Consider the following 27,317-nt stretch of genomic DNA (forward strand, 5'->3'; position numbering starts at 1 on the left):
AGTGACCTAGCTATTAAATGTTACACCATCTTTAAAGTGCTTTGAAAACTACTGATGAAGAGCATTGTATAGGAACTAGCTATGTTGTTGTTGTTATTATTATTAGTGTCCATTAAGAGAGAACTTTTTTGTGCTAGATAAAACTAGAAAGAAACATGCTTAAACCAGATGAATTACACTCAAGAGTTCAAAATAGTCATTCCTGCTAATGAAAACCAATATTAAAATAAAATATTTAGAAATTTGCTAAATCAAAGTCATATCATATGGGAATCAGATAGTGAAATCTGTTACCAAAAATGTTACTTTGAAAGATTGTAGGGGTTTGCTGATTCGAAGGATGATGTTGAGCTTTTACGAATGAAAATGGCTATGAGTTTTCATTCATTGGCATGCGTGTTTTACTAGCTATTTTGTACGACACTGTCATTTAAGGGCTACTGAACATTGTCACTGTGAAATTTCAAACCTCAAGCGACTCATTCTGATTACTATAATACCCAATGGGAGATGCCAAGGAAAGGGGTGTTTTTTATATATCATGATTTTTTGTGGTTTGGGAAAATATATTTTCCTTGTTTTTGTCTGTAGCTGATACAACACACTACCTTTTGTGGGTTAATTCAGTATTGGTTTAGAGGAATTATGATTACTTACACTGACATTGTCTTGTAGTGTTTGAAATGCTATTTTTTTTCTTCTTTAGTCCATACTTTTGTTTTTCAACTGGTGGAGTTTAATGATCAGGACAATAATTTATGCCTGACTGAATATAGAGATTGAGGCTGATGGTGAAAGAAATAATGTTTGGGTTTGCATTTATGTAGGTAATGTTCATTTGTTGAGTTTAGTGTTTTGTAATTATTTGATTTAAAATAAAGAAATAATACTGATTTTAAAATAGAAACTGTGGGAATAAGTTCAACATAAGCATAATGTAAATATTCAGAACACTGGGACTATCAGCCCTAATTTTGGAAAAAGTGTCAGTGGCTCTTTTATGACCATAAATTATCAGAATCTCTGTTTTACATCTCTTCTAGAAGACAGCACCTCCAGCAGTTGAGTGTGCTTTCATCCTTTACTGCCTCCACTCACAATTCTCTCTGTAAAGCTCTTCATCCTGAATTTCCTTCCTTGGATCATCTTAATTCCCTCTTGTTGTTTGTATTTCACACTAATTCAAATAATGTGACTGTCAGCAGGTTCCAGTCCAAGGTGCCCTGCATCTGGCCTGGCACCCTGCCTCAGTTTTCCTCTGAGACTTCAAGAATAACTTATTTACACCCAGGGTCCAAAAAATAATAATCCTCCTCTCTTGGGTTCTAATTTATTAAACACTGCCTGGCTCCACCAAAAAACCCTTTTGTCCCTTACCCCTTGATTTCAGGGGTTTCATGGCCCTCCTGCTTGAGGCTGTGAGCTTCAAATCCTGGCTTCCCCAGGCAGCAAACTCTCCCTTAAATCCAGGATTTCACAACCCTTCTTCTAGGGACTGTACTTTGGATTTTTTTCTCTCTCTCCCTCTCTATTCTCAGTAGCGTCTTCTAGGAGCTAGTTACTAGCAGCTTCCCCTTTATAAGGCCCAGGTGCCTTCTCTGAAGCCCAGTTGAGTAGCAGGTAATCAGCCACAGGTGCACTGGGCGCTGCTCCCTCTTAAAGGGGTCAGTCACCCTGTGACAGTGATATATAACATCTATCATTGGTGTCCTCAGAAATCCCTGAGATCCCCTATCAATGCCTTCCTTTTTCAGAAAATACAGGTCACCAGCCAAATTGTATTCTCATTGCGGTTGCACAGCTATAACTGGTAGCAGAATTTAATCCATAGGCTTGCTAAACTGTTGTTTAAAAATAATTCAGTGAAACACCCAATATTTTCAGTTCATTCTAGTTTGCCTTCTTTTACATGTTCTCCATTTCTAGACTTTTCTTTCGTGAACGGCCTACAAGTTTTCTGAATATAGGCTCACCAGTCTCTCATACATTGGTAATTTCCTCCAATATAGCCAAATTCATTAATTGTTTTTGTTTATACATCCTGGTATATTAGTTTATTCTTTCTCTCCTAAGCATGGACTTTTACCCACCTATCCTTACTACACGAATATTTTGCAATGTCTGTGATTCTTGAGGGTGGTTAGTTTCATGTTTCTTTCAATAGCCTCATTACAATATCAACAGGTTTTCTACATTGAATTGCTTAGGCAACTGTCAGTAACGCTCCATTCTCCTAAATTCGCCAAGTAATTTTGAATGCTATTGGCGTTTTGTTAGAGTTCACTGTCCCCACTTTCCTGTTTGTCATTTTCAGTAAGTTTCACAGGTTTTTTTTTTTTCAGCATGATGAATTTCAGGTCACTCCCATAAGTTATAAAGTTAACAGAACCAGTCTTACTACTGAATCCTGCTATTTATCTCCTTTCATATAGTGTTTTCCTGTCACACAGATCCTCTGTGTTAGATACCCGTTATCGATTCACATAGCTCACGCTTGGTATAAAAATATTCCATACCTTTCTAAGACAGCTGTTGACTTTTGTCAAGTGCTTTGCGAGAATAGTTGCCTTATGTGTAACTGGAACTATAATGTAGTAGTCTGTGAATATACAGGGCTAGACCCTCAGCTGGTATAAATCATGCTGCCTCCACTTAAGTCAGCTGTTTCAAAGGAGCTATACTGATTTATATCAGCTGAGGATCCTGCCTGTTTGTAATGCTTTTAGGGACCTATATTTATACCAGATTATATGTTGGGATATAGTATTGGATGACTCAAAATGAATCAGAATATGGACAGTTTTTGCTCATAAAGATAAAACAAAGGAAGGATGGCACTTCATTTTACTGTATGAAAAAACCACGCTTTGAGTGACTTAACTTATATTGACTTAAAGCGATGTCTACACCGCGCTATGTTGGGAGACGCTCTCCCTTTGACAAAATTTCTGCCTCTCATTGAGGTGGAGTAATTAAGTCAACGGGATAGCGCTCTCCCATCAATGTAATGTGTCTTCACCAGATGTGCTAAATTGTGCCACTACATCAATGGAAGCGGTGGCGATTTAGCACGGTAGTGAAGAGAAGCCCTAACTTAAACCGTTTTTGTTGTTGTTCTCATTGTGTTCAGTAGGATTGGCTTACTTTACACTTGTCTTGCTTGAGAGGTGTGATTTTTTTTGACAGCTATGCTTATTACTTTCTTAACGTAGTTCTTGTCATGAATACATAATACAGATAGCACCTTTCCCACCTATGCATTGCATAATGTCTGACATTTCACTTGTCAAGGGGTTGTCGGTGTGGAGGGGAGCTGTTCAGAAAAAAAAAATACTTCTGAGGTCTGACTAATGTAGCAATGCATCTGTAATGTAACATGACATTCATGTTATATTTCAAAAAAGTTTTCAACTCGTGAAATAAAATATCAAAAGCACAATGCCATTTCAGATTATTTTTTTCCAAAGTTCTGTTAATTTTCAGCATAAATCCTATAATTCCAGTGTGAAACCTTTTCTTCGGATTGTTGTTTTCCATTTTCTGGTGGCAAATTTAACTTGTATTTCAGACACCCGGGGGATTTGCACAAGCATAGAAATGCAGCCAGTGCAATGCATCTAACTGACATAGTATCCAGTGGATTTGCTCAAGATTTCAGCCATTTTGCTGCTGAAGTTGATGAGACCATTGAAGCTCTAAAACAGCAGGTTTGTCTTGTCATTATCTCTTCAACATTAAACTTGGCAGGGTACCTAAAGTGAATGTGCCTTTAGCTAGTTTAATTAGACTTAGCTGGATCTTTCATTGTATGAGAAATCATAATTATGACAAAGTACAAAATGTTTTGTTAAAGGAAATTGGGAGCTCCAAATTGGATAACTATGTTCAAGTTTTTATGAGATACTGTTTTTGGCAGATTTCAGAGTAACAGCCGTGTTAGTCTGTATTCGTAAAAAGAAAAGGAGTACTTGTGGCACCTTAGAGACTAACAAATTTATTAGAGTATAAGCTTTCGTGAGCTACAGCTCACTTCATCGGATGCATTCAGTGGAAAATACAGTGGGGAGATTTATATACACAGAGAACGTGAAACAATGGGTGTTACCATACACACTGTAACCAGAGTGATCACTTAAGATGAGCTAATACCAGCAGGAGAGTGGGGTGGCAGGGAAGGGGAAGAAAACCTTTTGTAGTGATAATCAAGGTGGGCCATTTCCATCAGTTGACAAGAACGTCTGAGGAACGGCGGGGGGGGAGGGGAGAATAAACATGGGGAAATAGTTTTACTTTGTGTAATGACCCATCCACTCCCAGTCTCTATTCAAGCCTAAGTTAATTGTATCTAGATTGCAAATTAATTCCAATTCAGCAATCTCTCGTTGGAGTCTGTTTTTGAAGTCTTTTTGTTGTAATATTGTGACTTTTAGGTCTGTAATTGAGTGACCAGAGAGATTGAAGTGTTCTCCAACTGGTTTTTGAAAGTTATAATTCTTGACATCTGATTTGTGTCCATTTATTCTTTTACGTAGAGACTGTCCAGTTTGACCAATGTACATGGCAGAGGGGCATTGCTGGCACATGATGGCATATATCACATTGGCAGATGTGCAGGTGAACGAGCCTCTGATAGTGTGGCTGATGTGATTAGGCCCTATGATGATGTCCCCTGAATAGATATGTGGACACAGTTGGCAACGGGCTTTGTTGCAAGGATAGGTCCCTGGGTTAGTGATTCTGTTGTGAGGTATGTGGTTGCTGCTGAGTATTTGCTTCAGGTTGGGGGGCTGTCTGTAAGCATGGACTGGCCTGTCTCCCAAGATCTGTGAGAGTGTTGGGTCATCCTTCAGGATAGGTTGTAGATCCTTGATGATGCGTTGGAGAGGTTTTAGTTGGGGGCTGAAGGTGACGGCTAGTGGCGTTCTGTTTTATTTTCTTTGTTGGGCCTGTCCTGTAGTAGGTGACTTCTGGGTATTCTTCTGGCTCTGTCAATCTGTTTCTTCACTTCAGCAGGTGGGTATTGTAGTTGTAAGAATGCTTGGTAGAGATCTTGTAAGTGTTTGTCTCTGTCTGAGGCGTTGGAGCAAATACGATTGTATTGTAGAGCTTGGCTGTAGACAATGGATCAGGTGTTGTGATCTGGGTGAAAGCTGGAGTCGTGTAGGTAGGAATAGCGGTCAGTAGGTTTCCGATATAGGGTGGTGTTTATGTGACCATCGCTTATTAGCACCGTAGTGTCCAGGAAGTGGATCTCTTGTGTGGACTGGTCCAGGCTGAGGTTGATGGTGGGATGGAAATTGTTGAAATCATAGTGGAATTCCTCAAGGGCTTCTTTTCCATGGGTCCAGATGATGAAGATGTCATCAATATAGCGCAAGTAGAGTAGGGACATTAGGGGACGAGACCTGAGGAAGCGTTGTTCTAAGTCAGCCATAAAAATGTTGGCATACTGTGGGGCCATGCAGGTACCCGTAGCAGTGCCGCTGGTTTGAAGGTATACATTGTCCCCAGATGTGAAATAGTTATGGGTGAGGACAAAGTCACAAAGTTCAGTCACCAGGTTTGCCGTGACATTATCGGGGATACTGTTGCTGATGGCTTGTAGTCCATCTTTGTGTGGAATGTTGGTGTAGAGGGCTTCTACATCCATAGTAATCATGAATACATGTACCTGAAATTGTGTAATAATATACAATCTGCATTTCAAGGCAGCTTCATTTGAAAAGCTTTCATTTTTGGCCCATTGAAGATGGCTTTACATTTATACTATTCTGACTGTAGGTGATAAATATTTGTGTTTTCTAATCCTCAGAAGCATTATCTATTTGAATTTTAAGGGCTTTCCAAATATTTGTCTTCTGTTTTAATTCATTTTCATGATGATGTAGCTCACTTGGAACATTAGGGGACTTGATAGGTACTATTTTAAAAAACTTTTACGATTATTACTGCTATTATTTTTGACTTACAGTCTAATAATATTGGGAAATTCTTTTTTGCCCAACTAGTATGTGTCAGTGGTACATTTTCATATGAGTGGTGGAAGAAAGTGAAATTTCCCAAGTTTCTACCAGCCATGAAAGCAGTGACTGGCAGTATGACCTGCAAGACAGAAAACCAGGGGTGAAATCCTAGCTGCAGTCAAATCAATGGCATAACGCTCATTGAGTTCACCCATTGGGGCCAAGATTCCACACCAAATGTGGATTGAGGAAGCACATGGCTAGAGGATATACCAACCAACCTTTGTCCTGTGTTGGGGTCACAGCTGTCACAGGAGATCCTCCAGTCATAGGAGAGGTATGTTCTGTATCACACAAAGAACCACTGCATAAAGAAAATGAACTTGAATTCTCTGCAGGTGAGAGTATTTGAACCTAAATGAAGAACACATACTTACATCAGTGATTTCTAGTGTGCAATTTCAGCTGTGCAACTTCTCAGCCTACTCATGGTGAAACATATATGTAAGGACATGTTGTATGTTCTGTACCTGCATATTAGTAAAGAGAAATATGTTTAGGATAAGTGAATGCACACTTTCAATTTATCTGCTTATAAGCAACTGACAGTTCACAGGCCCATATTAACATAATACAGTTTATTATGGAAGGTATATAGTAGGGTTATTGATTATACACCCAAGAGAGTGCCATATGTAATCTTATCTTCATTTATTTCTTGTTAACTGAAATACCAAACTCATTCAAAACTGACCTACAGAGACTTGATAACCAGAATCCACCTTTTGCTGAAAAGCAGGGGGAGGAGAATTAAAATGGAACTATGTGTTGTGAGAATGTTTGGTGGAAATATGACACAGCACACCAAGAAATTTCCATTCTTCCATAGATGCCAGCTTTCTCCTCCCAAGTTGTGTAATGAAATATACCCCAATTTTGTCAAATGAAACACATTTGCTGTTTCCCTGCATAGTTTTCAGTCAGCCTCCAAATCTGGCTGTCATTGCACAGATAATTTGTGAAATCTTCTTTACAGTTACTTTCAAAAAGAGGCAAAAAGGATATAGAATGGGCTTAACCTGCAAGAAGGGAGATTTAAATTTGATATTAGGAAAAACTTTCTAACGGTAAGGGTAGTTAAGCTCTGGAATAGGATTCCAAGGGAGGTTCATGGAGTTCCCATCACCGGAAGCTTTTAAAAACAAGTTGGACAAATACCAATCAGTTAGGTTTACTTTGTCCTGCCACAGTGCAGGTGCAGGGGGCTGGACTTGATGACTTCTCAAGGTCCCTTCCAGCCCTACATTTCTATGATTCTATGATGGCACAGTATCAGTGTTTGGTAATTGGTCTACAGGTGAACAAGCAATATTTCACTCCAAAATGTATATTTTAACCATTGAGGGTCTGATCCAATGCCCACTGAAGTCAGTGGAAGTCTTTTAATTGATTTCAATGGGCTTTCGATTAGGAAATTTTTTGATGGCTACATAGGGTGTATTTCTATCAGCTTTTTCTTTTCTCCATCAACTTCAGTGGTGGAGAATCATGTCTGCTTTTCAAATAATGGCAGCATGTTTTACTGTTCCTTCTCTTTTTACAAAAGTCACTGTCAATATCTAATATAATCTCTCTGCATCTATATATACATGACACTTAAGCTCTGTATTTAGTTTAAAAAACAACAGTGAAGCTACCAGTGGTTATCCAGTACCTATGTTTAGAATGATGTGATAGAATATGATTTTGATAAAAGGATTGTGACAGGGTCGGGCCAGATGGCTACAGAAGAGTAATAGAAGGCAGATGTATTAGCCCCAGGTTAAGTAGGTCCCTTTTCCCTGGGTAAGGTAACAGGGAAGGTTCCAGAACAATCAGGAACCTTCTGGAGACAATTAAGACAGACAGGCTGATTAGAACACCTGCAGCCAATCAAGAAGCTGCTAGAATCAATTAAGGCAGGCTAATCAGGGCACCTGGGTTTAAAAAAAGGAGCTCACTTCAGTTTGTGGTGCACGTGTAAGGAGCTGGGAGCAAGAGGCGCGAGGAGCTGAGAGTGAGAACGCGGACTGTTGGAGGACTGAGGTGTACAAGCATTATCAGACACCAGGAGGAAGGTTCTATGGTGAGGATAAAGAAGGTGTTGGGAGGAGGCCTTGGGGAAGTAACCTAGGGAGTTGTAGCTGTTGCACAGCTGTTCCAGGAGGCACTCTAGACAGCTGCATTCCACAGGGCCCTGGGCTGGAACCCGGAGTAGAGGGCGGTCCCGGGTTCCCCCCAAACCTCCCAACTCCTGGTCAGACACAGGAGGAGTTGACCTGGACTGTGGGTTCACAAAAACGGCCAAATTGAGGGCTACCGTGAAGCTCCAAGGCGAGCAAATCTGCCAATAAGCGCAAGACCCACCAAAGTAGAGGAGGAACTTTGTCACAGGATATAAAGAAACATTCAGAAATTTTGAAAAGGAGCAGTTTTGAAGACTTTTAATTCTTTATACTGCTTACTCCAACATGATCAGAACTAATCCTAGCATAGTGATAAATATCCGAACACAAGGGCTTTCTTTTTTATCTTGTTCTTATGATACAAGGAAGAATTGAAATCAGCTTTCACTTTGGAGAAGATTCTGCCTCTCCACTGTAACCTCACACAGTAACAGAGATGCTACAGAAGGACACTAACAAAGTTTCTAAGGCACAACCATTCCATGGTGTAGGGCAACTTGCTCCCACAAACATATAGGGCTAACTTGTAGCATTTTTGCCATTGTGCTTCAAGGAGATATAGGCTCTTCCAGCTTGTACATGAGGGTTGTGCAAAGTACTTCGTCCATTTTGTCCAGTGGGGAGCTCTATGGGCAAGGCAAAAAAACATGCCTCCTCCTACATTGTCCGATTCTGCTTCTTGGGTGGAGGAGTATGGAGGATCAGGAACAAGCACTTCCACGTTCCACAAAGCATAAGGAATGAAGAGAGTAATACAGACACAGGTGATTGCACACCCACAGAAGAGAAAAAGGCTTCTTGCATAACCTTCTCTCTTATGTACACGTCCAAGGGCCTCTCACAATCTGGCCTGTGGTACCCAATCATTCCACCAAAGCCAATAGCAAAAAATTCCCATTGAAATCAGTTATAGCAGAATGGGGCCCATAACTCCTACTGAAATCAGTGGCAAGGATTGTGCCTAAAGAGAGTCACCAAAATCAATCATTTATAGCTTAATTGCAATCCCAGTTCTTAAGATTAATTCTTTGGCTTTTTGCCCTTTTTGCTATTCTTGAATTGTTCACAGATAGATTGTGATTCCCTAGAAATTGTCTGTAATTATTTGACAAATAGTATTTATTAACATATTTGAGCATATGGATTTTTCACAAACTGTTTTGTAGTAAATCCTCTTGGGCTGTTGATTAATCACCATTAATTCATACGATTAACTCAAAAAATATGAATCACGATTAAAAAAATTAATCACGATTAATCACAGTTTTAATTGCACTGTTAAACAATAGAATACCAATTGAAATTTATTTAATATTTTGGATGTTTTTCTACATTTTCATATATATAGTATTCTGTGTTGTAACTGAAATCAGGGTGTATATTATTTTTATTACAAATATTTGCACTGTAAAAATGATAAACAAAAGAAATAGTATTTTTCAATTCACCGCATACAAGTACTGTTGTGCAATCTTTGTCGTGAAAGTGCAACTTACAAATGTAATTTTTTTTGCTACATAACTGTGCTCAAAAACAAAATGATGTAAAACTTCAGAGCATACAAGTCCGCTCAGTCCTACTTCTTGTTCAGCCAATCGCTAAGTTGAACAAGTTTGTTTACATTTACAGGAGATAATGCTGCCCTCTTATTTACATGCATCCGACGAAGTGGGTATTCATCCACGAAAGCTTATGCTCCAATACGTCTGTTAGTCTATAAGGTGCCACGGGACTCTTTGCTGCTTTTACAGATCCAGACTAACATGGCTACCCCTCTGATACTTATTTACAATGTCACCTGAAAGTGAAAACACACATTTTCATGGCACTTTTGTAGCCAGCATTGCAAGGTATTTACGTGCCAGATATGCTAAACATTCGTGTGCCCCTTCATGCTTCAGCCACCATTCCAGAGGACAAGTTTCCATGCTGATGGCTCTCATTTTAAAAAAATGCATTAATTAAATTTGTGACTGAACTCCTGGGGGTGGAATTTTGTCCCCTGCTCTGTTTTACCTACATTCTGCCATATATTTCATGTATAGCAGTCTCAGATGATGACCCAGCACATGTTCATTTTAAGAACAGTTTCACTGCAGATTTCACAAAACGCAAAGAAGGCACCAATGTGAGATAGCTTCAGCACTCGACCCAAGGTTTAAGAATCTGAAGTGCCTTCCAAAATCTGAGAGGGAACCAGTCATCAGTATGGACGCATGTCCTCTGGAATGGTAGTTGAAGTATGAAGAGAGATATGAATCTTTAGCACATCTGGCATGTAAATAGCTTGCGAGGCTGGCACCAAAAGTGCCATGAAAATGCATGTTCTCACTTTCAGATGACATTGTAAACAAGAAGCGGTCAGTACTATCTCCTGCAAATGTAAACAAACTTGTTTGTCTGAGCGATTGGCTGAACAAGAAGTAGGACTGAGTGGACTTGCTGGGTCTAAAATTTTACATTGTTTTATTTTTGAATGCAGGTTTTTTCGTACGTAATTCTACGTTTGTAAATTCAACTTTCATGATAAAGAGATTGCACTACAGTACTTGTATTAAGTGAATTGAAAAATACTGTTTCCTTTGTTTTTTTGTAGGGCAAATACTTTTAATCAAAAATAAATATAAAGTGAGCACTGCGCACTTTGTATTCTGTGTTGTAATTGATATCAATATATTTGAAAATGTAGAAAACATACAAAAATATTTAAATAAATGGTATTCTATGATTGTTTAACAGCACGATTAATTGCACAATTAATTTTTTTTAATCACTTGACAGCCCTAAAATCTTCCTTAGATAATCCCATAATCAACATTTGGTAGTCTGTGTGATTGGTTACCTAAATCACATGGTATGCTCATACCTCTCAACTGTTAAATCTATCAAAATGTGTGACAAATAACCAAAATGTGGAACTCCTCTGTTTTGTTAATTTTAACTAGAAATCTACTAACGATGCTTTCTCACTGTGCAGCTTTTGCTTTTTGGTCTTGTTTTTTAAAAAAATGGGAAAAACAGATTCCATCATGCGCAACCATAAGAATCGTAGCTCATCAACGTGGTTCGAACCCTGGGCCTTCAGATCTCCAGTACAGACCTCTAGTACCTGCACTAATGGACTAACTGGTATTCTTTATGGGAGCCAACCACTACATTGGATGGTAATCACACACTTTGCTAGTGGGTTACACAGCTACACAACTAGGTTGCAGTAGAATGTTGGAGCTCAAGAATCATGGAGCTTATTCCTACCTTTGGGAATGTGGTGTGCACTAGTTAGAGCGGAGAGTACATGGCAGCCAAGCACACTGAGTTGGTATTCTGAGAGTCACTGTGGCTGAGTGTATAAGATTTGGATCTGCCATCTGATAGTTAGAGACCTGGGTTCTAGTCAGTACTGTGCCTTTGGGCAACCTCTTAGTCGTGTTATTGTAAGATGGGAAAATGGCGCTTGATTCCTTTCTGGGGCAGTTTGTTTTTATGGATTTTGAAACAACTGAAGCTCAAATATTACGTTAACTGCAAATATCTGGAGTCCCCTGTCTCCAGGGGGTTTACAGTTATTTGGAATATGATATAGACAGATTTGCAAATTTGATTTCCTTTTGTAGAAAGACATTCTTTAGTTTGAACAGGAATATGTTAGATAGTAGATAAACCTCTGTTGAAGGAAAAGAGAAAATTAAATAGTATTTCATCATTAAAGAAACACATTGATGCATAGTTTTAATGAGATCTTCAGCAAACAAAAACAGATGAGGCGGGATTACAGTTTAAATTGATGGAGAGTGTTCATGTGAGAACTTAATCTTCTCATTTGCCTCTTTTCCAGCTTTTCCCTTTTATACAACACGTTTGTTTTCTCTGTAGGGCATCTTCTCAAGGGCTAAGACAACAGTGTTGCAATAAAATATATGATATAGAAAAGAATAACAAGTGTGATGTGGTTCAGAATCAGCTGGATGATAGGGTTCAGTGAAATTTATAACATGATATTTAAGGAGAGAGAATTCAGATGCACACTGTAGAAAATGACAAAAGTGGTCTTTTGCCACAAAGAGAGAAAATGCTATTTTCATGCCTTGAGTGAAAATGCGCATCTATTATATAGGTAGAGCCTTAATATCAACTGGATATGTAGATATCCATCAGGGTGCAAATGTAACCCACATGCCTTTTGGGTGTGGTGTTCCATCCCTTCTAGTGGCACCACTTAGAGATTAATGAGTCTGCTACAGCCTTAGCTAACAGCCATGTGGCTTTTAGCTTATGCAGTGGAGGCTCGTGCATTAAGCTTCAGAGGTCACAGGTTTGATCCCGCCCGACAAGGACCAGGATCTGTCAGTGTTACAAGTGGGGACTCATCTGGGATTTCAACTAGGAAGTCTCTGAAGCTCGGAACATGCTTTCTCAGCTAGGGTAAGTATGTAACGCACCCACCTCCTGGGTGTGGTGCTCTGTCCCCTCTAGTGGCACCGAGATCACTTAGAGATTAATGAGTCTGCTACAGCCTTAGCTAACAGCCAGGTGACTGAAGCATTAAGCTTCAGAGGTGTCAGGTTCGATCTCACCCGCCAATGACCAGGGTCTGTCGGTGTTACACAAATACACATGCTCATTTTAAAAGAGGATTTAGTGTCATGCACAGGTACAAATTGCATTGCAGTATGACGACTGTTGATAGTGAACTATTTCTAATTGTAGGAGAAACCCTGGTCCCTGCTGTAAAGGCCAAATAAACAGGTTTGGCTCAGGCATACTACATGAGATGAAATCCTCCCAGCTCAGAGGCACAAATACCTATGAGGACAGGTTGCAATTGCTTCTCCAGTTGGCCCCCACCCTACCATGTGGTTTGCCTGCCATTGGATCTGTGCAAGAGGTTTACTCACTTATCATGCCCCTGTCACTGCTCCTGCCCACCCACAAAACCCCCTCTGTGCATATGCTGCGAGAGAGAGCTCAGATCGTATTATGATGGATGTGGTATAATTACCTAGAGAGAAAACATTACAGAAAAGCTGTAATGATCACCCTGCATGACCTCTCCTCTTCTCCATCTGTACATGAGAGCAGCAAAATATCTCCCATTGTCTGTTCCTGACCTCTCAATATATGAGAGGATTTTACCCCTGAAGAATGCAGCTACTCAAGGGCTGGGTCATGCAATGTATGAAAATGGAGTAAATCTGCAGTCCATAAACTCCTATTCACCAATGAACAATTTTACCAATTGTAGAACAATAAAAATTAGTGCTTACAGAGCATTATTCTTCAGGGGATTTCAAACTGCCTTACAAAGGCAGGTAAAGGACAACTATACTTGTTTTACAAATGAGGAAATTGAAGCTCAGAGGCAAAGTGAACTGGCCAAGGTCACACAGTAAATCAGTGTCAGAACCAGAATAAAACCCAGTTCTTTTATTCCCCTCTCAGTGTCTTATTCACTGGATGATACTGCCTGTCTATTTGTATATTATTATGAGCTATAATTTAAAGTAGTAGATTCCTGAAGTATATGGAGACCCAAAACAGATTAGAATGGGAAAAAGGAATAATTATTTCTCGTACAGGTTCATACAGGTAACTAATTGGCCTCCATCTTGGAAAAACAGCCTCACGTCCTTCCCCCACACCACCACCACTCTACACACTGGAGCATGCTCAGTACAGTCTTAGGGCTTCCAACAGCAAATAACTCTAATCACATTGGCTACCAGTTGGCAATAAGCATAACAAAAATACCTACAGCATTACTCTCCACCCCTTTAAAATATTACTAATAATAAACTCAAAACATTAACATTGTAGCTACAAAACAAAACATCCTAACTAAGAGATTGGGGTAGCCTACCCTAATCGTCCGGCAATTACAAGGGCTTATTCTGCTCTATGGAATAATTGCCTTACTGCTACAAGTCCACACTGTCTCTAGATTTAGGAGATCTTCTGGAATGGTACAGTGGAAACAACTTGGGCCCTTGATCAATAGCAGGTGCAGAAGGGCTTTCTGATAATACAACTGTGTCTGGAGACTTAACTTCCAAGTCAACTGTAGTGGTTGGTACAGGGTCCTCAGCACTCTCACTATATCTGGTTGTAGCAGTTGAGTAGTCTAATGAGTCCTTAACACCTGGTACCTCAACATCCAAATGAGAATTCTCCACAGATAACCTGTGCTACAATACAATTTGATAACCAGCGAGGGACACTGTGAAAATTAAGAGCACATACTGCGTTACCTACACCTAATGTTCTTCGTGATGCTTATACATCATAATATAACTTGTGTGCTGCCTGCTTTTCCGATGCAGCCGATGAAGTGAGTTGTAGCTCACGAAAGCTCATGCTCAAATAAATTGGTTAGTCTCTAAGGTGCCACAAGTACTCCTTTTCTTTTTGCGAATACAGACTAACACGGCTGCTACTCTGAAACCTATAACCTTATAGTTCCCTTCAAAGCTCTGTCATATGCATGTCAATATTTAATGGTTACCATGCTTAAAATGTGATGGAGAAAATCATCTCTCAGGAGCTGTGATTTATTTGGCTTCTGTCTCAAACTAATGACACCTTGTTTAATTGATGTAAAGACTGTATTGTATATATGCTGGATCATACCTGCTTTCTTTGTGGTAAAACCCACCTCGTGGCTTCGCCCATCCCAGCCTCAGACCCTGCCGAGAGCCCTCCGCTGAATTGAAGATCTACACATTGTGTGGGTTGATGGGGACAGGTGCCTAGATAAATCCACCATTTGGGGAATGCACTTAATAGTCTGAGGCTCTATTAACTCAAGTGGAGCATTACTTCACTGCAGAACTTTCCTTTCCAGAGGTTCTAGGGCAGTAGGTGTGGGAAGTCCTGGTCACATGGTACTGTTGTAACAGCATTGTTTTAGTTCCGTCTTCACCCCTCTCTGGCATAGGCACATGCCCTATGAACAGATGGCTCTGACACCCAGCAGTTATTTATCTTTTTATTTTAAAAATATCATAAAATTTAACAATAGGACAAAACAGAGTATCAGTAGATAATTCTCCCCCCCCGCCCCCAAGTTCTTCCATTGTCCTACAGAGTACTCCGACAGATTTTCCACCCTTTTGCACATACAGTATGCAGCTGGCAGACATTGATTTAACAGCTCAATATTTTGATGATTGCAGTGATGCAGAAATATGTTTGAAATTTATCAAAACATCACTAAATCCATTTAGTACCTGTTAAAGCATGAAAAGAATTTTATTTTATATAAGGATAGAACTGTTGCCATAGATTTCTCATAAACTGTGCATTACAGTTTTGGATCTAAGTGGTTGACTGCAGAGTTCTTATTTTTGCTGTAATTAAAACCACTAGTGTGGGAGATTCAGCTCAGTAGCTGGAGGTATATTTCCATGTTGTTGGCTTTTTTGCTTTTTCTTTAAGGAATAAAGAAAAGTATTTGTGGCACCTTAGAGACTAACTAATTTATTTGAGCATAAGCTTTCGTGAGCTACAGCTCACTTCATCGGATGCATTCAGTGGAAAATACAGTGGGGAGATTTGTTAGTCTCTAAGGTGCCACAAGTCCTCCTTTTCTTTTTGCGAATACAGACTAACACGGCTGCTACTCTGAAACCTGTCTTTAAGGAATGTTATTCCCACAAATGACAATTCTAATTCATTGGAGGATCTCCCTGATAGATCAAACCTCTTTTGCTCAAATACAAGGAACCTAGTTATTACTGAAGTAATTATGGGATGCAGATTATTTCTGAATCTTGCACTCTGATAACAACCCCTCTTTTTTGGATGCCGTGGTAGAAGAGTGAGATGCAGTAGTTTCACAGCAACGGCACAAGCAATTGGGTCAGATTTGTGAAACCTTGCTACATCTAAATAAAACCACTTTTCTCATGTAAATAAAAAGAAGTTGTCATGTTTGACTGAAATTAGTATTGAGGTGAAGTAAGGCAAACTCTGACTAGAAATAAGGCATACATTATTAACAGTGAGGGTAATTAATTTTTTTTTTTTTTGTAAAGAGATTCTCTAGTTCAAACAGGAATTAATTCACGGTACTCTGGAGGTCAGACTAGATGGAGGTCCCTTTTGGATTTAGAATATATGAATCTATTCATTTCTATATTGTTATAACCCAAAGGCCCTAATCATGATTGGGGTCCCACTGTGCTGGAGGTGTATAAACACAGAAGTTTGACCCTACCCTGGAGCACTAACAAGCTAAAAAATAGTCTTCCAGTATCATATGAAACACATGCAGTACATGTGTGTTACTGCTATGTTAACAGTTTTTATTATTCACATTGCTCCAGTCAATTTCCATAGTGTTGGGATGGTGCCAAGAGAGGAATTTTGTAAGAAGTTACAGCAGGACAGGAAGATACGTTCAAGTGTAAAAAGTCAGAGGTCCTCAATTAAAATCATTTTTAAAAAAAGTTTGACACTGTATAACCTGTGAATTAATTTATGCATTTTCATTCTCTTTTAAACTTCAACTTTCCATTTAGGAAAACACTTAAGTGTGACTTGAGGTTTCAAAGATAAATTATTCTCCAAAGCACAATCTGCTGTCAAGTTAGTACTTCTGTCAAAAAAATGAGCAGGTATCAAGGCAAACATATTGACACTCCCTTTTTAAGTATGAACAGCTAATGAGTGCAAAAGGTCTGACAGCACTTGGTTGCTGCTATTTTTATTATTAATTTAGAAACACTTGATCTTCAAAGTAGAAGTTATTTATATAAAACAATGTACTTGAAGCAAGGCTCGGGTACAGTACATTTTCATATTATGTAAAATAATGCATGGAGCATATGCTCGAAGCTTAGTATGGGTTCTTATTTAATCAAAAGTGAAGAATAATTCTCCACAGGTAAGAATTATATTTCCTCCTATGTCCATGTTCCCGGTATTTGACTGAACTGGAATTGAGTAAGCTCAAAGTTCTTGCCTTCTCCCCACATTAGGATTCCAATCACTAAGAGACCCCTCTGCCATGTCCAGGAAGTGATGAGACAGTACCATGGAGACAGCTGGCTTCTCCATGCCTTTCTATACAGGCAGGGTCAACTACACAAACAGAGGGTCCTTTCTGTAACCAGATTGCCTTGGGATATCCTACGCCTCATTTTGTATCTCGTCCTCCCTCAGGCAATATCCCACTAAAGAACAGCTGAAATTTCTGAAACAAGTGCATGTCATTACTGCAATGTGCATTGCTGGGTCCCAGTACAAATGTAGCTCCATCTGGTTGGGGCCTTCTTCAGATAGTCTGTTTTAAAGGTTAGGAGGCTTTCAGGCAGTTGATTCAGGGCAATATCCTGCAAAGGGGTAGCCAGAGAGCTGACCTGAGTGTCATTCATTTATAAGAGAACTAGTTCCCTTGGACCACTTGGGCATGGCTAAGTTAGGAATTGTAACCATGACCTGACGCTGCAATGGGATTGGTTAGCATGAACCCACCGCAGAATCAGGGCTTTACGGTAAATGGAAAATATATAATTTTTCACCAATTAGTTTGAAAAATGTGTACAGAGAGCATTTAGCTTGACTTCTCCTTTCTGTGTTAGACTGTAGCAGTGAGTCATTAATATTAATAGGAGGGAAACATTCAGAATGAGGAGAATAGACCTGTGCCTTGGCAATAAAACTGCACTTTCATTCATCATTTTGCCTCAGTTTTTAATGTTTATTTTTTCTGAAGACTTGGTTTTTCCCTTTTTTCCCTTCCAAATTACACAAAGTTATCTTAAGTTGGCTACTGTTACCTTACCTTACCCGGCTTTTCTTTAAACATTCTGTTGATCTGGCATTCCTGCCAGTGTGGCCTAATAACACTGGTTGGACATTAAGAACTGTGGAGAGAGATTCTGTGGAAGCTGCCTCCAGAACACATCAGCATCCTTGTTATTCCAATGGTAGGCCTTTTTTAAAGGAGCAGTGACTGCCATTCATGCTAAATTGTCATGGCTTTGTGGTGCAAACCAGTGACCCTCATGAACAAGGATGACACCATGTTACATTTCTTTTGTGACCTCAGGCAGGGCCCCATGCCCCCTAAGTTTCCAGAAAGTAGAAGGCTCATTGTGCTATACAGCTTCTTTGCTGGAAGTTCATCACTTATTGATCACTGATCCAAATTACATCATGAAATAGGTACCCGGGGAGTGTCAGAGCTGTGAGGGCTGAACAAAAGGCATCCGTTACAATACAAGTAGGAAATAAAATATTTTAATCATCAAGTAGTTTTTGAATGGCAAATGTGTTCTATGCAAAAATAGAAATGCTGATTAAGCCGAGATGAAAGCTTTGTGGTAAGAAACTGAATAAATGTCTGAAAGTTTTTGAAGCTTTAATGTATGTTCTTATTGAGAATAATGATTCATTCAGCTTAGTTTCCACCTTTTCCAATCCCACCTCTCCTCTCTCCTTTTGCAGATAAACAAGCTGGAGGCTCGCCTGAGGCAGGAAGGTTGCATGGATGATAATGGGATTCAGCGGAAGGAAAATGAACACTGGATGAAGGAAGACTGCATTAGCTGTAGCTGTAAGGTATGCATTGCTGAACGTTCCCTCTGCTATCAAGTTCTCTTTTTCCTTTGGTATCATGGCAGCCAATGCATCCTGCAATGTTGAATTAAGGAAGAAAAGTGTGCCTCACAACTGTCCGTAGCTTAATGATAATAGGGAACATAAGTCTTCTGGAGAAATTCAGTGAACATTTGCCATAACTAGAGCTAAACAAAAGGAGAAAATATTTCAGATTGAGTCTAATGTGCACCTCGTCTTAAATGCAAAATGTGCATACCAAAGAAGAAATCTGGTATTAGTGATACCATTTTGCAGTAACTTAGCTCTGATACTGAATAAGTGGAAATCACTTACAGAAGGAGTGAGGTAGCTTTAATTGGGTTCTCTCTTTTTGTGAGTGCTAAATTCACTTTTTCACAAATAGGCACACCAAGAGGTAGGCTATTTCCTTGATGTATAGATTAGTTTATTTAACACAAACAGTTCCATGTCATTCTGAATCAAATTCAGTTCTCCTCATTCTTCCACCTGAAAAACAGGTGAGTTTTGGCTACACAAAATGACTCCCAGCAATTTGGTAGGTCTTTGATGTATGGTCCAGCAACAGCCACCATCAATTTCCTGTCCATGGATGGTATCACTTCTGCCACCCTCAGAGAAATGCTAAATTCCCCACTCATCATCTTTCTTGACTTCAGACTCTTTAGCTGTGCCATTGATGTGCACATAACGCTTCCATGTGCTCAAATCTACAATTGGCATAAGGCCTACATTCCATTTAAGAGTCACTTACTCCCTCAAGATAAGGCTGAAGATGTACACGTGTATTTTTGCAGGTCCTCTGCATAAGAAGACTTAAGTGGGATTCATAGTGTCTATGTACAACATGGGCCATCTGCAGAGGGTTTAATTTCACTCCATACATGTATGCAAAACTTCAACTCCTAAATCCTTGTGTATTGATTTTTTTGTATCTAATGATTCCAGCTGATAGGCCTTGATCCCGCAAAAGACTTACACGCAGGAGTGACTGGAACTACTTCATCTGAATTGGACTACTGCATAAATTGATAATTCTTTGCGGGATTGGGGGTATCATTTTTTCCTGGACTTTATCTAACCCATGGGAGTTAGATGCTTCACCTGCTTAGGTGTTTTTGAAAATCCCAGTAGGCAACTCTCCGTATCTTTAGGCACCAAGTACCTTTGAATGTCTGGCCCAAGATCTAATATTGACTTGAATATAACCTATACAGATAAATGCTTTCTTTGATACGAGTTAGAACTCCTCAATAATTTTTTGGGCGTGAGCATTCTAATTAACCTCAGAAACCTGTCAAATTGGTCTTACAACTAGGAAAATGATCACTTCTTTGTGTGCATAAGTACACCATCTCATTTTATACATGTCTGCATGACAGAGACCATGTGCATTCTTTCAGCTCTTGTATTTAATATGACTCGCTGGAAAATTGTAAAAAAATATTGAGACTGTGCCATCCTGGTTTTTTCTTTTGGGGAAAAAAAGGTGCTAATACTTAAACATTACCTTTCAGAATGGCCAAATAACCTGTACTGTGGAGACGTGTCCTTCAGTAGACTGTTCGAGCCCCACAAAGCTGGAAGGAAAATGCTGTCCAGACTGCATAGACAATGAAAACCCTGTAGAATCACCAGTGGAGCTTAAACCTGATTCCTCTGACAAGGAGCTACCTTTTGGAACTGTCTACTAGGTGGATGTAGCTTCCCAATTCAAAGGTTCTGCCAAGAAGTTACAAGCACTGCTGACTACAATACCTGCACTAAAATGTTTGATGTAAAAACACTGATGAAACAATCAAGTCACTTTAGGCTTTTCACCATGGTGGACACATTCTATACAGTTATCTTTCAACATTGGTAGATCTAATGTAAAGGTGAGCAAGGGCATGAAAGACTCTACTGAAAGCCCTTTACAGGTTATTATATGTTGTACTGTGCCATTGGAAGTTGTTAAATATTAGATTCATAAGTTCAATTTTAAATGTGTTGTTTTCCTTCTCCCAGAAGGCAGGGAGGCAAAAAGATTTAAAAGCATGGGATTTCTCTGAATCTTAGAATTCAACCACTGACTGAAAGTTTTCTTTTAAAATTCACACACATTGTAGTAATGAGAAATGTTTTAAAAATTGCACTGTTCTAAAGAAAAGAGTTATAGAAAAGAAGTGTGTACCTGACCTGCTGGATTTTTGTTGTTGTTGTTGTTGTTTTTGGATGGTGTTATACTATGAGAAACAGTTTGGTTTCCTTTTACAAGACTATATTTTAATTCCATGCTAGCTTTACGGAGCTTGGGTTTTCGCAAAATCAAAATGAAAGAGTAGTGTAGCATGATTCTTTGCAATCTCATCATGTTGAGACTCTGATTAGAAATTTAAAGCACATCTCAGGGAGATTGCCATGTATGCACATGTCTCCAAAAGGGGATGAAGAATGTATACGTGCAGTATAATTTGCCAGGAAGTTGTGTACTCCTTTTCTCATTCTGCATGGATCTCTCATTGGCATCAATAGGATATATAGAAAGAGAGAGAGAATGGACTCATCTGTTCAACTTGCCCACATGTAGAACATTATGGCAAATCCCTTAGCATTGTGATATTGTGATCATTCACATGAAAGAGATGAGTTGTTTTTTTCAAGCTGCAATTTTTAAAATAAGGGGACAGATTTTCAAAACCTAGGTCCAAAGTTGAACCTTCAAAAATGCATGCACACAAATGTTCATTTTCATGTGCAATTAGCTGACTTAGATGGAAAAGCAGAAGTTGGACATGCATATTTACTTGTATGTGTACATTTTTTGCAGACACTACTTAGAACTAGGGCTGTCAAGCAATTACAAAAATTAATCACGATTAATCTCCCTGTTAAACAATAATAGAATACCATTTATTTAAATATTTTGGATGTTTTCTACATTTTCAAAAATATTGATTTCAATTACGATACAGAACACAAACTGTAAACTACAGCTCACTTTACATTTATTTTTATTACAAATATTTGTGCTATAAAAAACAAAAGAAAGTGTTTTTCAACTCACCTCATACAAGTACTTTATCATGAAAGTTGAACTTACAAATGTAGAATTATGTACCAAAAATAACTGCATTCAAAAATAAAACAATGTAAAACTTCAGAGCTTACAAGTCCTACTTCTTGTTCAGTCAGTCACTCGGACAAACAAGTTTGTTTACATTTGCAGCAGATAAGACAGCCTGCTTCTTATTTACAATGTCACCTGAAAGTGAGAGCAGGTGTTCGCATGGCACTGTTGTAGCCGACATCACAAGATATTTACGTGCCAGATGCGCTAAAGATTCATACGTCTCTTCATGCTTCAACCACCATTCCAGAGGACATGTGTCCATACTGATGACGGGTTTTGCTCGATAACAATCCAAAGCAGTGTGGACCGACGCATGTTCATTTTCATCATCTGAGTCAGATGCTACCAGCAGAAGGTTGGTTTTCTTTTTTGGTGGTTCGGGTTCTGTAGTTTCCACATTGGAGTGTTGCTCCTTTAAGACTTCTGAAAGCATGCTCCACAGCTCATCCTTCTCAGATTTTGGAAGGCACTTCAGATTCTTAAACCTTGGGTCGAGTGCTGTAGCTATCTTTAGAAATCTCACTTTGGAACCTTCTTTGTATTTTGTGAAATCTGCAGTGAAAGTGTTCTTAAAATGAACATGTGCTGGGTCATCATCTGAAATATGAAATATATGGCAGAATGTAGATAAAACAGAGCAGGGGACATACAATTCTCCCCCCAGGAGTTCAGTCACAAATTTAATTAATGCATATTTCAAAATGTAGAAAAATATCCAAAAATATTTAATGCATTTCAATTGGTGTTCTATTGTTTAACAGTGCAATTAAAACTGCGATTAATTGTGATTAATTTTTTTTTAGTTAATCACGTGAGTTTACTGCAATTAATCAATAGCCTTACTTAGAACCTGATTTTGCTTTGGAACTTTGTCTTGAAAAGTTAAAAATTCTAATAGGGAGATCACTGTGCTGCACTTACCCTTTAAATTTATAAAATCTGTGCTTCCCTCCTATTTCATTCCATAGTTATCTTCTTTGTCATTGTCTGTTTACTGACAATAGGCCATTTCATAATGTCATGCATGGAGTTTCTCACATAACTGACATAATGATATTGAAACTACATTCTCAAATGCTGGGTCATTAGCATAGTTTCACAAACTATATTTATAGATGATTAGTTCTAAGGGACATCTGATTTTATAGGGCCAACAAAAGTCTAGAAACAAGGTATTTTAAAATCCGGACTCGTGTACATTTTCCATTGCAAAGAAGATACTGAAATCCGAATCGAAAGAAAAACATCTCTCCAGTGAAGGAAATTATCTTTCTGACAAACCATGCTCAGAACTTTCTGTTGAAAACAATGTGAAAATCTGTATAAAAACGGAGTAGGACAGAGCCCAGTCATTCTTGTTTTGGGTTACATTTGACCTTGGACGCACAGATAAGTACAATATTTTATAAAATCAGTAAGTGCTGTAGATTTTACAAGATCACACGGACCTTAAAATCTGGATTAAACGTTGACAATTTACATCCTTATTGTAGACATCACTTATAAAGCCACATATATGTTAATTTTGTATTCTGCTGAGATACACAGAGTATTTGACCAATATTCCCTAATCCACCCCACTCTCTTAATTCAGTTACAACATTGTTATAGGGCTACTGCATCAAAGTTCACAGCTAAGTAAAACTCCTTCATAATAATGATATTTTAAAAACTATGTTTCACCAACCTTCAGAAATCTTAACTCCCAACTACTATAAAGTGGTTCTATAAGGAGAGTACAGTATATTTCAGTCAGTGAGTTATGAAAAGTATGTTTATTAATATAATTATTTTGTAAGTTACATTTTTAATTGAACTGAAAATAGTATCAGCTTAAGAATCCTTACCTGATAGAGAGTGAAACTTACTCCTGTGCACCACTTAAGCCTGAGTTTGAGTGGAATGTAAGTGGTACATATGCCTTGTGCTAGCTATCTGCACAGAGTGAATTTCACTTAAAAAAAAAAAAAAAAACCTCCTATGTACAAGACAGTTTTCCTCAAAATATATCAGTTCTCCATATTATGCCATGGAAGTCCAGAGGAATTAACGGTGGGGAATTTTCAGTAGTTGGTCTTGCATATACAGTTAATAGAAATGGGGCTTACATGTGAACAAATACATAGTTATATACAAGGACCTGTCTTAATCAATATCTTCTGTGCACCCTTGTTGATATCCAGTGAGGAGCCTGGACAAGAGTTACTGTCTGACAATTTGGTTGATCAACCAAATATTGCATATCCAGACTGACATGGAAATGTAATCACACACAAATAGTCAACCTGTGCATCGTAAAAGAAGCACCGGGGAACAAACTGAAAGCTGCTTTGAAAATGTTTTAAATTACTGCGCAACATAATTCTTTAGATATTACAAGCAATAGTTACTAACATTAATGTAATGCAATTTATAATTTGGTATTGAAGTTGATACATTAACCTGTACAATAGCATTTGTATATTAGATTTCAACATTATATATTCAGATATAACTATGAATGGTGTGAAGTCTTAAAATAATATTCAGAAGACTCATAAACTATGTATTTTGAAAGTCCTTGAAAAAAGCAATAGTAAAATTTCAGTCACAGTGAAATGTGTTTTGTCCTATAAATTGCTCCCACCATGCTAATAAGGTAAAACATATTTATTGTGTAGCTTGCACTCAGAATTTTAGCTTGAAGTTTGTAATTAATTTTGATTATTGAAAGCCATATACAAGTCTATATCACTGCTGAAATTTTAGGACAAACTTAACGTTTAAATACAAGCTCTGTAAGCAAAGTCTATAGTAAAATTTATGTATGACATATTTGTACCTCATGAATATATAAAACCAGGGATGTTTTTATATACATATGGTGCTAAATGCTGTGCCTGAAATATGATTTCATAGAGTATATTTTCCAAAATAATCTGTTTACTTGTGTTTTAAGCATTCAGGCTGGATTTAGAAGTATGTTAAAACTTACATATCTACATTATGTCATTACTGCAATAAAAGCTTATTACTGAGATTGGAGCTGGAGGAAATGCAAAAGGTGAATTCAGGTTCAGGTATGGATCCCACTGTTTGGGTTCTTCTATGAACTATTGTAATCTAAGACCTGATCCAGACCTCTATGACAGCAGTAGGAGCCTGATTCAGCTGTCACTTCCACAGGGAAAAAGCAGCTCCACTGAAGCCAATGGAGTTACACTGGTGTACGTGAGAAGAAATTGCAGACGCTGATTTCAAGGGGAATTGGATCATGGCAATAGTGAATCTGCAAAAAGAAAAGCCTTACTGTGGTTTTGCCACTGCAGGGCACTGATAGCAGAAATGAATGGCAGGACAGGGAGCATCCAGTCATATCTGAACCTCAAAATTAATTTGGTTCTTGATCCTACAAATGCAGGGAGCTGGAGTTATTGTATTCAGACCAATTCACCCATCTCTCAACTGAGATGCTGAATTGAGATAATGTTGCCTGTGAATGGGTAAGATTTGTGTTTGAGATCCTAGAGATGGCTTTTTGAGATTACAGATTTCACAACAGGTATGAAAATCTTGGCGAAAAACAGAAAAAAGGACTTGGATCACAAAGTGATTGAAAAACATTGCTACGCTATTTTTGTGTCTTATTGCAAGTGCTGCACTGAAATAAGGTGCTATTTTATTATGAGTAAATTTATACTGAGGCCATTTAAAGATACTTATTATTGTAAATGTTCTCCAATGCAATAAAAAGTACTTTCAAACTCTTATGTATAAAATGCTATAATGTAATTAAATTTGAGAAAGAGGCAGCAAAGTATTATGCATTATATACTTTATAGTATTGCTCTTTTCTAAGTGGTAAGAAAACACTTTTTTGTGGATTTCTTCTTTCCCTTTATTTCAAAGAATTAAATTTGTTTGTAACTTTTCATAACTTAAGTCACAAGAATGTATCTACATAATTGATGTAAGATGTCTGGAGGGGGTGGCTTTCTTGTTTGTTTTGGTTACATTTTGCAACAAAACCCTGAAAAAGATCTCTGTATTTTGGTGAAATTTTCAATTAAAAGAAGCATATGCACATCCAGCATTTGATGTTGACCAATGTGGGCTTTGAAATGTTTCCAAAAGTAAGTGCTCAACTTTAAGCATGTGCTTAAATAGAATAGAACATAATTTGCTGAATAGAGATTCTGTCCTAAACTGGGGCCTATCCCAGAAATGAATTTGGACTAAAAGGGCTACTCAAGTAAGATGGAGCAATATCTTTTGCTTTGCAAATATATTTCCAAAAGATACATGAAAACTACTGACAGTGCACTCCAAGATTATGAACCCAGTACATTCACAAGACCAGAATAAAATCATATTTTTATATTGATTATTTTGTTTGCAATATGTATGGTGATGTATGTTTCTGCTGTAGTCTCTGAGCCTACTCCACCAATAGGAAAGCTGCAATTTGACTTCAATAGACGAAGGATCAAACCCACAAACCACTCACTTAGAACAACATCTGAAAGTTGATGTGAGATATTATGCCACAAGGTGGACTCATAGGGGCATGAAAAGGCTTCTAAAACTTTTAGAGACTAGATGACTTAGAGCCATCATAGGGCTTCCAATTTCTTTGCAACCTATTCCATTCAGACCAAGTTGATACTGAACTAAAGTAATTACTGTCACATGACTGTTCAAAGGTCTGTGAAATAAGTTTTGGTCTCACTCAAAATCCCAGTGGGGAAATGTTGAATAATCATAGAATCATAGAATATCAGGGTTGGAAGGGATCTCAGGAGGTCATCTAGTCCAACCCCCTGCTCAAAGCAGGACCAATCCCCAACTAAATCATCCCAGCCAGGGCTTTCTCAAGCCTGACCTTAAAAACCTCTAAGGAAGGAGATTCCACCACCTCCTAGGTAACGCATTCCAGTGTTTCACCACCCTCCTAGTGAAAAAGTTTTTCCTAATATCCAACCTAAACCTCCCCCACTGCAACTTGAGACCATTACTCCTCGTTCTGTCATCTGCTACCACTGAGAACAGTCTAGGTCCATCCTCTTTGGAACCCCCTTTCAGGTAATTGAAAACAGCTATCAAATCCCCCCTCATTCTTCTCTTCTGTAGACTAAACAATCCCAGTTCCCTCAGCCTCTCCTCATAAGTCATGTGCTCCAGCCCTCTAATCATTTTTGGTGCCTTCCGCTGGACGCTTTCCAATTTTTCCACATCTTTCTTGTAGTGTGGGGCCCAAAACTGGACACAGTACTCCAGATGAGGCCTCACCAATGTCGAATAGAGGAGAATGATCACGTCCCTCGATCTGCTGGCAATGCCCCTACTTATACACCCAAAAATGCCATTGGCCTTCTTGGCAACAAGGGCACACTGTTGACTCATATCCAGCTTCTCGTCCACTGTAACCCCTAGGTCCTTTTCTGCAGAACTGCTACCTAG

General features: G+C 38.6%; 1 protein-coding gene across 1 annotated transcript in view; it reads left to right on the forward strand.

The window, feature by feature from the left end:
• The window catches only part of PXDNL (peroxidasin like), a 285,265-nt gene extending 263,398 nt beyond the window's left edge, over positions 1 to 21,867 (forward strand). Inside the window, exons 21-23 of the mRNA XM_007058778.4 lie at positions 3,569 to 3,707; positions 18,635 to 18,748; positions 20,284 to 21,867. Coding sequence (XP_007058840.2) covers positions 3,569 to 3,707; positions 18,635 to 18,748; positions 20,284 to 20,460 — 430 coding nt within the window. The 3' untranslated portion in view covers positions 20,461 to 21,867. The remainder of the gene's footprint in view (positions 1 to 3,568; positions 3,708 to 18,634; positions 18,749 to 20,283) is intronic.
• Positions 21,868 to 27,317: the final 5,450 nt, after the last annotated feature.

The sequence above is a fragment of the Chelonia mydas genome, chromosome 2 (genome assembly GCF_015237465.2).
Source record: "Chelonia mydas isolate rCheMyd1 chromosome 2, rCheMyd1.pri.v2, whole genome shotgun sequence".
Taxonomy (NCBI): Eukaryota; Metazoa; Chordata; order Testudines; family Cheloniidae; genus Chelonia; species Chelonia mydas.